At 42.7% G+C, this 13,536-nt stretch overlaps 1 protein-coding gene across 1 annotated transcript in view; it reads right to left on the bottom strand.

The window, feature by feature from the left end:
• The window catches only part of cbfa2t2 (CBFA2/RUNX1 partner transcriptional co-repressor 2), a 50,578-nt gene extending 45,926 nt beyond the window's left edge, over nucleotides 1–4,652 (bottom strand). The window contains exon 1 of the mRNA XM_023984485.3: nucleotides 4,430–4,652. Coding sequence (XP_023840253.1) covers nucleotides 4,430–4,457 — 28 coding nt within the window. The 5' untranslated portion in view covers nucleotides 4,458–4,652. The remainder of the gene's footprint in view (nucleotides 1–4,429) is intronic.
• Nucleotides 4,653–13,536: the final 8,884 nt, after the last annotated feature.

Consider the following 13,536-nt stretch of genomic DNA (forward strand, 5'->3'; position numbering starts at 1 on the left):
TAAGAACTGCATTCAGTATGATCTAAAAGACTGATCCTAGATCAGGACTTTATGATTACAGACCCTGAACAGACCTCCATCCATGAGCGGCTCTGAGGCTCAGCAGGACTGGAAACAGAGCAGAGACGGATGGGGTGCAGTTTGATGAGATAGCATGAGGAGTCATAAAGCACTCGTACAACAGAGACACATGGGAAGAGTTGTAAGGGAGACTTTTCCTGAATCTTTCATCATCCGCCTTCATGACGCAAGCCTTGATTTAGGTCAGCCGGTTAGCCAGAAAAGGTTAGCATGAGCTCTAAAGCACATAACAAGACAGACTTGGACAGTGTTACGCATTCTTTGTCATGAGCTGATGTTTTCTTTTACAGCCAATGATGTGTCGCGTCAATATCCCGATTATGACAATGCTTTGCGAGAGAAGGTTCGCAGCAACGTTGTCCAAACTTGAGTTTCTCATTTGAAAACCAGTCCATATTGTACTATCAGTCTTCAATGGGAAACTCATACAAGCATGGATTTTAACTCTCCTCTGGGTGCTGACAAGCCCACTGCAGCTGAGCCCCAACCCCATTGACCAGGAGAGAGAGTAAGCGAGAGGGGTAGAATATCCCCGAAAGCCGTGGAGAATAGGGGGAACCAATCCTAACTAGGCTTTGTCTGGGCTGGAAGAGGGAAGAACGGGTATTAAAAAAGCATAATGTGGTGATAAGTTCCTTTCAGTTCCCTTTTTACACTGTGAACGCTCTAATTTACTACTGGGTGACTAGTACTTTTGTTCTCGGTCAATGTCCTCCTCTTAAAGTAGGAGACTAAATAAATGCCTGCATATAATAAGGCCCCCACGTCCCACCAGTCAAATGCCCGAAAAATACAGCTGGGTAGAAAGGATACATGCATTTCCAATGACGGTTTTGAAAGAAACACTTTTCACAGCAGGACACAAAGGTCTTATCCATTTTGGGGAACTTTCAAAAGCCCCTAAGAAATATGCTAAACATATTCCGAACCCCATAGCTGGTTTCAAACCCTTGAATGTGTCATATAATATCAATGTGTAACGCGGCTACAATGACACTACCTACATTATGAGGCTAGTTAGTCAAACAAAATGACAGTGTTAACAGCTCTGCGAAGAGAGCCCTGTAGTCAACTCAACGCCATAACAAAAAGACCCTGAGAAGTAATCATCTTAAGACGGTCTGCTGAAAAACAAACCAAGGGTTTGACATGGAGAGAGGAGCGGAGAGTGGAGAGAGGAGCGGAGAGAGGAGCGGAGCACGCCCCAGCGCAGTCCCACTAATAGGTCTCGTCTCCTGTAGACTGGCATTCCAGAGGATTGTTATTGGCGGGCGATCCGAAGAGCAGGGCCCACATCTGGATCCAATCCTCCCACCCGGTCCGTGCAGCGCGCAGCAACAAGAAACAGCTGTGCGAACCTGGCGTCAATTAGCTTCACATTCTCCTGACAGTTAATCCGTTCCTCTCCCTTTTTTTTCTCTTCCTCCCTCACTCTCTCTTTCTGTCTCTCTCTCTCCTTCACTTTAGGTTGCCTCACAGGCTGAAGTAATAGGGGTTTGTGAAATAAGGAGCAGTCAATAAGGAGCATGGATGGCCGGCGACTATCTCATGAAAACACGCAACATGAGGGTCTGTCAAGGGAGAGCCATTGAGTCAGTGAGTCGTGTTTAGCCTTGTGGAGGAGATTTAGGGTAGATGTCATGACTGTCAAAACATGGGTCAACTTCAAAATGGATGTGAGGGAATAGATTGATTTATTTTGGGTGAAAGGTTGGTTTTCATTTAGACTTTTGGAGTTGGTATTTAGTAGTTTAGTAGATTAAGACCCTCATTACTGAATAGAAGACTTTGGAACAGAATAATTGTTTTTATTGTGGCTCTAACTGATGAGGTTATGGAATAGCGAGGCACCCTGATATTACTCAACACTAAGCATGAAAGTGTGCTCAAGTTGTTTCCACTCATAACAACACTTCACAAATGTCTAAGAATGATCTGCCTGTGCACACACATTGAACAAAATGTCATCACCCATCAGTGATGATTCAAACCTCAAACCCAATTCAATTCCACCCCGCTCAAATCATCCGCATTTCTGAATCAAACATAGATTCATCCTCTGATAGTTAATGGGAGCCAGACTTAGAGCAAACCTCCTCCAATCTGATGGGCCTGACGACGGAGCTGGATGAGCCCCCAGCCAGAGCAATACCGTGGGGCCCAGTAAAGCATTAACAGGTGTTACTGGTGGAAAAGACCCACTCGGAGACCAGAGAGAGCAGCACATGAGAGGAAATGAGGATGCTGGGCTGACTCACTCCCGCTACAGGCAGCTCTCTCTCCACAGCGCCAGGGAAATTGTCCCACACGACAACACAAAGGGGCCAGATCTGGCAACCCGGACGAGCCACTCGAGCCAAACTCAATTAGGAGCCTAATGCAAACCTGCAGGGCTTTGTAATTTATTTCCCTTTTAAAAGTCAGGGGATTGGAATCTGACTCGCTCACACACACACAAAAAAACAAGCGAGAAAGAAAGAAGGAAAAAGGGGGAAATTGTAGAAGCGTCCAACTTGGCCACATGTTTTCAAGTGGATTTAATTTAATCAAGAGACTAAACAGCAACAATTTGGGGGAATGATTGAGAAAGAACATGAGGGATGGTGTACTCTCTTTGACACGTTTGTTATCACACTATCTCCCAGCAAAGACAACGAAGGCACCRCTCTCCCATCCATACTCTAAAACCGTTAATTTCATTACAAAAAAACAACTACGTACTACCTAGATGTCATTTAACATGTATTCAGGTCAACATTTTGGACCAAAATCCCAGAACACCAAGAACCTTAAAACGATTACAGTTCTAACATGGCTGCCAGAGGAGCTCTGCTGCTCCCTGCTGGTTACTGTAACAAAATATGAGCATCATTATCATCATCATTACTGTCTTGTCTTTGTCAGGCCATCGTTTGTTATTATGACGTTAGGGAAAAAAGGGAGACGAATTGGTGCCCCCGGGTCAAACAATGATACAGTTGTGCCCTGAGGCTCTGGCTAGAACTGGCGACCCCACTTGCATTGCATGACTGTGCCTTTGTCCCACAGGCTAAGTAGACAAGTGGGAGTTCTCGATTGGCAGTCTTTCGACCGCCTGGTGTTATTGTCTTGAAAAGCTGTAAACTCCAGATGGTGCAAAACTTTGCCTGGTGGATTAATTCCAAATCCTCCAATGAAAAGGCACATTTAGAGTGGCGGCCATGCTATTGAATCAAATTGGAGCATAATAGCAGGATAGTATGAGCTATATGAGGGCAAAGCTCACAACAGAAGGAAATGCATGTTCTAATAGCCTAATGTTAGGCTACAAAAATGTAATTATCTAACCATGACATGAATGAAACTGGTTGATTATGTTTACTTACGATGAAAGTTATGAGGTAATAAAACAATGTATTTGGTGAAATAATGAGACACATTTGCATTGACACCGAATGTGTGAATATTTTGGTAAATGTTGGTCCCATTGAACGTTTGCACTTTCAGTCAAAATATTGAGGTGAAACTGAAAAATGTCTGCATGCTGAACATCATAACATTACATTAGGCTACAAAACACCCTGGACAAAAGACTGTTTCCGCATTGGTCCTGAGTGTGCGAGACCCAGGTGTAGGTGACGTAGGTTTATGTGATTTTTGCACTTTTCCTGTTGAAAAGTGATATCCCAAGTATAAATATAGTAAAGTACGCACACTAAAGGGTCAAAAAATATGTTTTGAGAAAAATCGTGTTTTTGAGACACAACTGCAAACTTCAAGGAGCAGAGCATTAGATGAGTTGGTTTGATGGGAAGTTGTGATGTCATCGGCCTCCCCCTTGCTTGAGGAACAATAGATAACAAAAGAGGAAAGCCCCCCCCACTTGACTTACCTGGACCACCTAACCACCTATTGAGATGTGCCTTTTGTTAGGTAAATCAGGTGTTAAATGAGGTGAAAATGAGTCTGACTGCCACTTTAAATTAGCAGACGGAAGAGGAAGCCAGACACCCCACTCCCCTGTTTGTTTTCCTTTTTTTCCTGGTTAGTTCATTGTCTTTAATTTACGTAGACCAGACCCAGCTACTATTGCATTGGTGTCTATGGGAGACAGACCYAGTTAAGTAGACCGGAACTGAACAATTATATTCAATGGTAAACGACCTGAGTAATATATCTTCATTTATCCACCATCTTTGATTTTAGCGCATCTGATCCACACAAATTGTCATAGGATAATATACAAATAATCCAAATAATAATACCCAAAACGCCCACAAACACGTGTTGCATGTATTTTACAACACCAAAACATATACCACCCCACAGCATTAGCCTACATAGATACTAGTTTAGTTAGGCTACTTACATTGAAAAGCACCCGGAATCCCGACCATGCTCTTCGCACTTTGAATGACAGTGTGCACGTTTCAAGGTACAGCCAACTGTAATTAAAATGATATGCTCGTCGATTGATATCTCGCATTGACTTGTTGTTTCTCAATAAAGATAAAAGCCCGCTGTGATTCGTAACACTGCATCAGGTATCACCGGGCATAGGCTGCTACTGTAGCAAGATTGCACTGAATATTTGAGTGGGCGGGACTATTTGTAATCCTTTCGCCAAAAAGCAAATACRCTGCTGCGTTATTACACCGTCGTAACAGCAGGGAAATACGGACACCAGTGTTTTGGAAATGATTAACGCGAGTCACGACAATAGACCACCACTTGCTCACATATCGGTTTAGACCAAATGTTTTTTTGCTTGGATCCATTTCTTTTAAATCAAGATATCAATTAGGTTTTTGGCAATGCGTATAGGTCATATACTGTAGTCTTAATGTCATTAGGCTACTTGTCAACATTTTATCCATGGTGAGAATGTTTAGATTGATTCGGTGCTGTATTTTGGTCATGTTGTAGGCTAATTTGAGCATAGATGCACAGCCATCACATGTGCTAATCAGTACATTTATATTTACGAAAAAAGTCTAAAAATCTATGAACTCATTACTCTTAGTCGTTCTGGATAAGAGCATCTGCAAATGACTAAAATGTAAAATATTTGATAATATAATAATAATGTATATTTCACAGATGGACGTAGGCCTAAAACACATACACTTCCAATATTTATTTGAGGCATCCTCGTGCCATGTATAGTGTTGCTTTCTTGCCTTTCAACAACACAACAACCTATTGAAAGCAAGGAATGATTGGCATTGGACCCCATCCAGGCCCTCATATGTTGTTTCTCTAGCAAACACGATATTTAATTTGGTTGCTGAGAGCAAGCCTTCCAACCCCCCATTCCCCTCCCCCAACCACGCAAACACATGCCACATGCTCCTGCCTCCTTCCCCCTCTTCTCCTCCCCCATCCACCACCCCTGCAAGGCTGCCACCTGCTCTAGGGAGCATGATGCACAGCTGCTGAGTTACAATAACAAATGAACGCCCACCATGATCCGGTCCAATACCTGCTACTACAGGCTGCAGCCCATCAACCCAACCAGGGACCTTCACCTATCGGAGGGTGGCTTGAAGAGGAAGCAAGAGAGCTTGTCATCTTTGGGTCTGCTCTTGTCTGCTTTCTCAACTGCATCGAACTGATCTGTACGAGAGTGTGTTTGGACAAGGAGTGAGAGAGGGGGGAGGGAGATATTATGGTCGTATGTGTTTACTTTGACAATGTAGGAAAAGTGCTTTAACTTTCCATGTCAATAAAGTTTATTGAATTGCATTGACAGAGGGAGAGGTTGTCACCTTTGAGTCTGCACTCAACTGCATCTACAGCATCTTCCAACATTTGAGGTGGGAACAGGCATTTTGCATGTAATCCCCTATTTTTTTCATCATCTCCATCCACATAGTTTACTATTCTAGGGAACAGATGAATAGGGAATAGATTAATAACATTTATGATGGAAGAAATTCAAGGCTGGGTTTGATAGGTCAAATTCTCACACCATGGCGGAATTATATATATATATATATTTTTTTTTTTTTACTATTTTCTACATTGTGGAATAATAGTGATGACATCAAAACTATGAAATAACACAAAACTATGAAATAACACATATGGAATCATGTTGTAACCAAAAAAAGTGTTGAAATAAATGTTATATTTGAGATTCTTCAAAGTAGTTGCCTTGATGACAGATTTGCACACTCTTGGCATTCTCTTAGCCAGCTTCATGAAGTAGTCACCTGAAATGCATTTCAATTAACAGGTGTGCCTTGTTAAAAGTAAATATGTGGAATTTTCTTCTTAATGCATTTGAACCAATCAGATGTGTTGTGACAAGGTATGGATGGTATACAAAAGATAGCCCTATTTGGTAAAATACCAAGTCCATATTATGGCAAGAATAGCTCAAATAAGCAAAGAGAAATGACAGTCCATTACTTTAAGACATTAAGGTCAGTCAATCTGGAACATCTCAAGAACTTCGAAGATTTCTTCAAGTTCAGTCGCAAAAACCATCAGGCGTTATGATGAATTTGGCTCTCATGAGGACAGCCACAGGAGAGGAATACCCAGAGTTACCTCTGCTGCAGAGGATACGTTCATTAGAGTTGCAGCCCAAATAAATGCTTCACAGAGTTCAAACAAGAGACACATCTCAACATCAACTGTTCAGAGGAGACTGTGTGAATCAAGCCTTCATGGTCAAATTGCTGCAAAGAAACCACTACTAAAGGACACCAATAAGAAGAAGAGACTTGCTTGGCCAAGAAACATAAGCAATGGACATTAGACCAGGGGAAATCTGTCCTTTGGTCTGATGAGTCCAAATTTGAGATATTTGGTTCCAACCGCCGTGTCTTTGTGAGACGCAGAGTAGGTGAATCGATGATCTCATCATGTGTGGTTCCCACCGTGAATCATGGAGGAGGTGTGATGTTGTGGGGGTGCTTGCTGGTGACACTGCCAGTGATTTATTTAGAATTCAAGGCACACATAACCAGCATGGCAACCACAGCATTCTGCAGTGATACTCAGTGTACTATCATTTATTTTTCAACAGGACAATGACCCAAAACACACTCCAGGTTGTGTATGGGCAATTTGACCAAGAAGGAGAGTGATGGTGCTGCATCAGATGACCTGACCTTCACAATCACCCAACCTTAACCTAATTGAGATGGTTTGGGATGAGTTGGAACGCAGAGTGAAGGAAAAGCAGCCAACAAGTGCTCAGCATATGTGAGAACTCTTTCAAGACTGTTGGAAAAGCATTCCTCATGAAGCTGGTTGAGAGAATGCCAAGAGTGTGCAAAGCTGTCATCAATGCAAAGGGTGGCTACTTTTATGAATCTCAAATATAAAATATATTTCGATTTATTTAACACTTTTTTTGGTTAATACATGATTCCATGTGTTATTTCATAGTTTTTTATGTCTTCACTATTATTCTACAATGTAGAAAATAGTAAAAATAAAGAAAAATCCTTGAATGAGTAGGTGTGTCCAAACTTTTGACTGGTGCTGTCTATATATATATATATATATATATATATATATATATGCCATTTAGCATACGCTTTTATCCATGCATGCATACATTTTACATTTGGGTGGTCCAGGAAAGTGTTGACAAGTGATAACCTTTTAGAGTAACTAAACAGTACCTAAAACCGCTAGTAAAACAACTCAGTAACACGTTAACAAAAGATGGCTAAAGTCAAAGACTGGAGAGTCAGACGGCCGGGATTTGCCGTCATTATTTCCCTGTGCGTGACAGCTGGCCTCGGCGTCTTTGTCACCGCTCCTTTAATCACACACCAGCAGGTCTGCTGCAGCCTGCCACTGAGCTGTGGGTGACCTGACAGATCGCACACCCTGCCACACTTCCTGCTCCTACTGACTGTCCGGCCCTTGTCCGGTGACTCTTAACCTGACCCGGGGCCGAATTTGGGTCTGGCGGGGTTAGGTGGGGTTAGGGCCAAGGCCATGGTCTGGTGGGTTTGGGGGGCCAGCAAGATGGGTCGCGGTTGTCGTGGTCGCTGTGGTCGTCATTCATCAACTCTGTGTCTGCTGTCCACTTGTCCTCCTCCCCCTCTTTTTTTGTCCTCCGCATGTTGATCCCACACAGCGGCACGCGTATCAGCTGAGCTCAGGAAACGGTCGTGTCAGAGGGGTCATGCGGCAGACGCCGTGTTAATTCTCTAGAATTAGCACTGCCATCACCCTCAACGTGCGCACACACACACAGACACGCACACCATCCGTCTTGACACACACATGCACACCACCACCCCTCAACACGCACGCACGCGCACATACACACACACACAACCTCAATACACACATGCTCCAAATCCCGCTAGTACTACCCCATCAATCAAATATGAGACAGTGCAAAGGGCATCCATATCATGCGTGGGGTTAAGCGTAGGGGGGAGAGCAGGGGAGGAACCCCAGACAGACAGACAGTGTGGATTACAACATCCATGGGCCAGATGGAGAGAGAGAGATAGCCCATTATGTAGATCCTCCCTCTGTCCTCATGCATCTATACCTTTACATTATTCAGGAAGAAAAGGGCAAAAGTAAATAATGAGCGCAACGAACGCCGAGGGGACAATAGAGGACAGAGCTATAGGGCAGAAGGCGCACAGGTCTCAGGTGCAGCCTCCCTGACCTCGAACTCTCCTTTGACCCCTCATTGCCATCCAAAATCTCACTCATGACTCGAGTCACCTCTGTCTGTGGTACTGTATATTCCAGGTGGGGGATGGATGGTTAATGGATGGACTGAGTCGCCCTAACCTATCCACCCCAACTTATTAAAACGCATTGCAATGTAAAGTACTATATGCGCACTGCGTTCATCTGAAACCAGCTGTTGCCAACTAACTAGGGTGTGGGAAGATGGATGTTCTTCTCCCTCTCCTCTCCTCTCCTCTCCCTCTCCCTCTCCTCTCCCCTCTCTTTCTCTTTCTTTCTCTCTCTCTCTCTCTCTCTCTTCTCTCTCTCTCTCTCTCTCTCTCTCTCTCTCTCTCTCTCTCTCTCTCTCACACACACACACACACACACACACCAGCACAACTACACCCAATTGTCCATCACACACACAACGCACTACATGCAGACTATGCATCAGGAGTGTTGTGTGTGCGTATCAAGGCAACACACAAATCACGACACGATCACACACGACACATGCACAGCACACTTAAGGTCAGTCACAGTGTGTGTTGTGCATCACACAGGGTGTGTGGTAGTGTGGTGCTCGATCGCATCAGCGACATGCGTGTGTGTGTGTGTGTGTGTGTTGTGTGGTGTGTCGTTGGTGTGTGTAGTTAGATCCACACACACACACACACACACACACACAAACACACAACAAACTCCTGGTTTGACCAGTGGAACAGGTGACCGGGCTAACAGTCAGGGCCCTGGGCCGCGTAACCTTGTCTCAATCAGGGTGGCAGAGCCCAACCTCCATCCCTCCCCCCACCACCCCCTTGACAAGCTGCTGGGGGTAGCAGGCCAGGCTGCCAGCCGTCCACTCAGACAGACACACTGGCCCATATGGCAGCAGCTCTGCAGATCTGGAGAGGGGGAAGGGGGTTGAGGTGGAGGGGGGAGTTTAAATTAATCAGCAGACCATCCCCAACTGTCCACCACTCCACCACCACCGTCTTCAGGGAGTTGAGACCGTCTTCAGGGAGTTGAGACATGGTTTAGATTGTGGTTGATTGTGGTTACGGTTCTGTTTTTTTGAGGGGAGGATTGTGTTTGTATTTGTGAATGCATATGTTATGTTTGTATATGCATACACACACACACACATGACCCTCAAAATACACACATATAGTGCCTTCAGAAAGTATTCACACCCCTTTACTTTTTCCACATTTTGTTATTACAGCCTGAAATTTAAATTAATTAAATGGAGATTTTGTGTCACTGACCTACACCAATACCCCATAATGTCAAAGTGGAATTATGTTATTTTATTAATTCATTTAAAATGAAAAGCTGAAATGTCTTGAGTCATTAAGTATTCAACCCCTTCATTATGGCAAGCCTAAGTAAATTCAGGAGTAAAAATGTGCTTAATAAGTGGCATGGACACTGTGTGCAATAATAGTGTTTAACATGATTGTTGAACAACTACCTCATCTCTGTACCCCGCACATACAATCATTTGTAAGACCCCTTAGTCGAGCCGTGAAAATCAAACACAGATTCAACCACAAAGATCAGGGAGGTTTTACAATGCCTCGCAAAGATGGTCACCTATTGGCAGATTTTTAAAAATCAAGAAAAAACAGCAGACATTGAATATCCCTTTGAGCATGTTGAAGTTAATAATAACATTTTAGATGGTGTATCAACCCACCCAGTCACTACAAAGATACAGACATCCTTCCTAACTCAGTTGCCGGAGAGGAATGAAACCTCTCAGGGATTTCATCATGAGACCATGGGTGACAGTTACAGAGTTTAATGGCTGTGATAGGAGGAAACTGGACAACATTGTAGTTACTCCACAATACTAACCTAAATAACAGACTAGTTTCTCTTCATTACTCACAACCCTGCGTGTTGGAGATTTTCTAGGGTTGTGTCCCCTTCTCTACTCTCGCTAATCTCTCTCTTCTACCCTTTTCTTTGGACGGACCAGGAGGCAGCAACAGTAACAGTGGCTTGACTGCGGCTGGCGCTGCCTTTCTGGTCCAGCAGAAAAGACCGGTAATGCCTGAAGGACTGGAAGGACCCCAGACAGCATCACTCCCCCCAGACAGCATCACCACCAGAACCAGAGGCGAGGACGAAGGACCAAAGAGACCAACCTACGCCGGGAGCGAGCAGACCACAGGGGAGTCGCATCCAGCAACTGCCAGCTACCGCTACCCCTCCCCAACACAAAGACACAAACACACCGTCAACAACTCTACCAGACCAACCATAGCCGACTGACTAACAAATTGAAGGACTGATGATTGTTACATGATATTTGATTGAATTAATGTAGTTTTTGTTTTTGGTAATTGTTTTTTTGTTTTTGTTTTGATTTGAAAAACTTAAGTTAGATTATCGATTATTTATTGTTAGAATTTCTTTTTTTGAATCTTAACATTTTATTTGAAATTTGACCATGTAACGATTTTTGAAATATTCCAATAAATTGACCTAAATGAAAATAAGGAGGTCTACACAGAATAAACATATTCCAAAACATGCATCCTGTTTGCAATAAAACAGTAAAAGTAAAAAAAATGTGGCAAAGAAATGAACTTTATGGCCCGAATACAAAGCGTTATGTTTGGGGCAAATCCAACACAACACATCACTATGTATCACTTTTTCATATTTTCAAGCATGGTGATGGCTGCATCATAACATGGGTATGCTTGTCATTGGCATGGACTAGGGAGTTTTTGGGGGGATAAAAATAAACGGAATAGAGCCAAGCACAGGCAAAATCCTAGAGGAAAACGTGGTTCGGTCGGCTTTCGAATTGACACTGGGAGACAAATTCACCTTTCAGCAGGACAATAACCTAAAACACAAGGCCAAATATACACTGGAATTGGTTACCAAGATGACATTGAATGTTGTGGCCTAGGTACAGTTTTGACTTAAATCAGCTTGAAAATCTATGGCAAGATTTGAAAATGGCTGTCTAGCAATGACAGCCTACTTGACAGAGCTTGAATCATTTTTTAAAGAATAATGTGCAAATATTGTACAATCCAAGTGATTCTAACATGTATTCTCAGGGGGTTGAATAGTTATTTAATCAAGATATATGAGTGTTTTATTTTTCCTTAATTTTTCACAAATGTTTGAATTTTTATTCCACTTTGATATTACAGATTATTTTGTGTAGATCGTTGACAAAAATGACAATTAAATCCATTTGAATCCCACTTTGTTACACAACAAAATGTGGATAAAATCAAGGGGTGTGAATACATTCTGAAGGTACTGTACACACACACACACACACACACACACACACACACACACACACGCCTCCCAAACACACCTGCACGCACACAAACACACACACGTGCGCTCACACATACAAACACACACACAAGGAAATCAGAATCATCTGCATCTATGCAAAGTTGAATCTTCCTGAAGATGATTGTGTGCTTATATATATAGCTGTGTGTGCTCACTTTGGTGTATACCTGTGTGCAAATGCATTAGTGTGTGCTGGCTCCATTGTGTATGTTTGGATCTACACACGAGTGTGTGTGTGTGGGATATTTTGTGTTTGTATGGATCTATACGGTTAACCCTCAAGTGTGTGTTTGTAACTACGCTCATGGGCCTTTGTTGAGTCTTATATGAACCCATGGTGTTCCATTCATTGTAGCTTTTAAGAATATTAAATTGTATCCTTTAGAATGGCTTGGGGTGGCCACCTGCCGTACAAATTACAAAGGAGCAACAGCATGACAGATGTATGAAGACTAGGTCATATGGTCAAAGAATTTGTCATAATTGTGCCCATTGTTATGTGTGCCACTCAAATCAAGCAGCGTTGTCCACATAGATATAACCTCTGATACCGAAAGTCTTAAACATGAATAAATCATAAATACTAAAGTAATTCTTGTTGCAGTGACTTGGAAGCCTTAATTTTAATAACAGTGCTTGTGTCTGTGACTATCATATCAGTCAGTGTATTTTGACCTCGGTCAAGGCCTTTCAAATTTACAGTGTTTTAACACATATCAGAGTGGTAGCAATAAATTATATTGTCAGACCTGGGAATGTTATTCTGGGATCCAACTTTAAACACACCACTTACTCAATCAATCAATCAATAAATGTCTGTTTGTCTGTCTTGCTATCTATCTAGACATCTTTAACAGATGAATTTAAGTAACCTTTGGATATCAGCCCAAGTGTACATGTCTGTGTTTGGATTTCATTTTTGTGTGTGTGTGGGCGGGGGGGGGGGGTATTGAAAGTATATTGAAATGGACATCTGTCTGGAAATGCTGTACTCAAGACACTATTGGGGTAAACACTTAATCCTATGGTGCATGGAGTGGGGTGGGGGGTGGGTACAAAGGGTGCTGGGGGCATTTATGTGGCTTGGCTTTGTATCATATGAATATGTATCACCATAACAAAGCTAGGGATAGATGGCATTGAACACAAGTTCACACAGACAACAGGGCCCGTATTTATAAATCGTCTCAGARTAGGAGTGCTAGTCCCCAGTCCATGTAATGTAATTCATTATGATCTGAAAGGATAAACTGATCCTAGATCCGACTCCAGACTACATATGCCCCCAGTGGTGCGACTTCGATTTCCGCTTATGAGTGACTTCCCCTTTTCCACATATCCTCTAATCTTTCTCCCCATTTCATTCTTACATAAAGTATTGTAGTTACAGTATACAGTAGCAGTATTGAAAAGTATTAAAGTATTGTAAAGTATTATAGTTATAGCTGAGGTCAGGGATCATCCCACATTGCTACATTG

Source organism: Salvelinus sp. IW2-2015, linkage group LG1, assembly GCF_002910315.2.
Source record: "Salvelinus sp. IW2-2015 linkage group LG1, ASM291031v2, whole genome shotgun sequence".
Lineage (NCBI taxonomy): Eukaryota > Metazoa > Chordata > Actinopteri > Salmoniformes > Salmonidae > Salvelinus > Salvelinus sp. IW2-2015.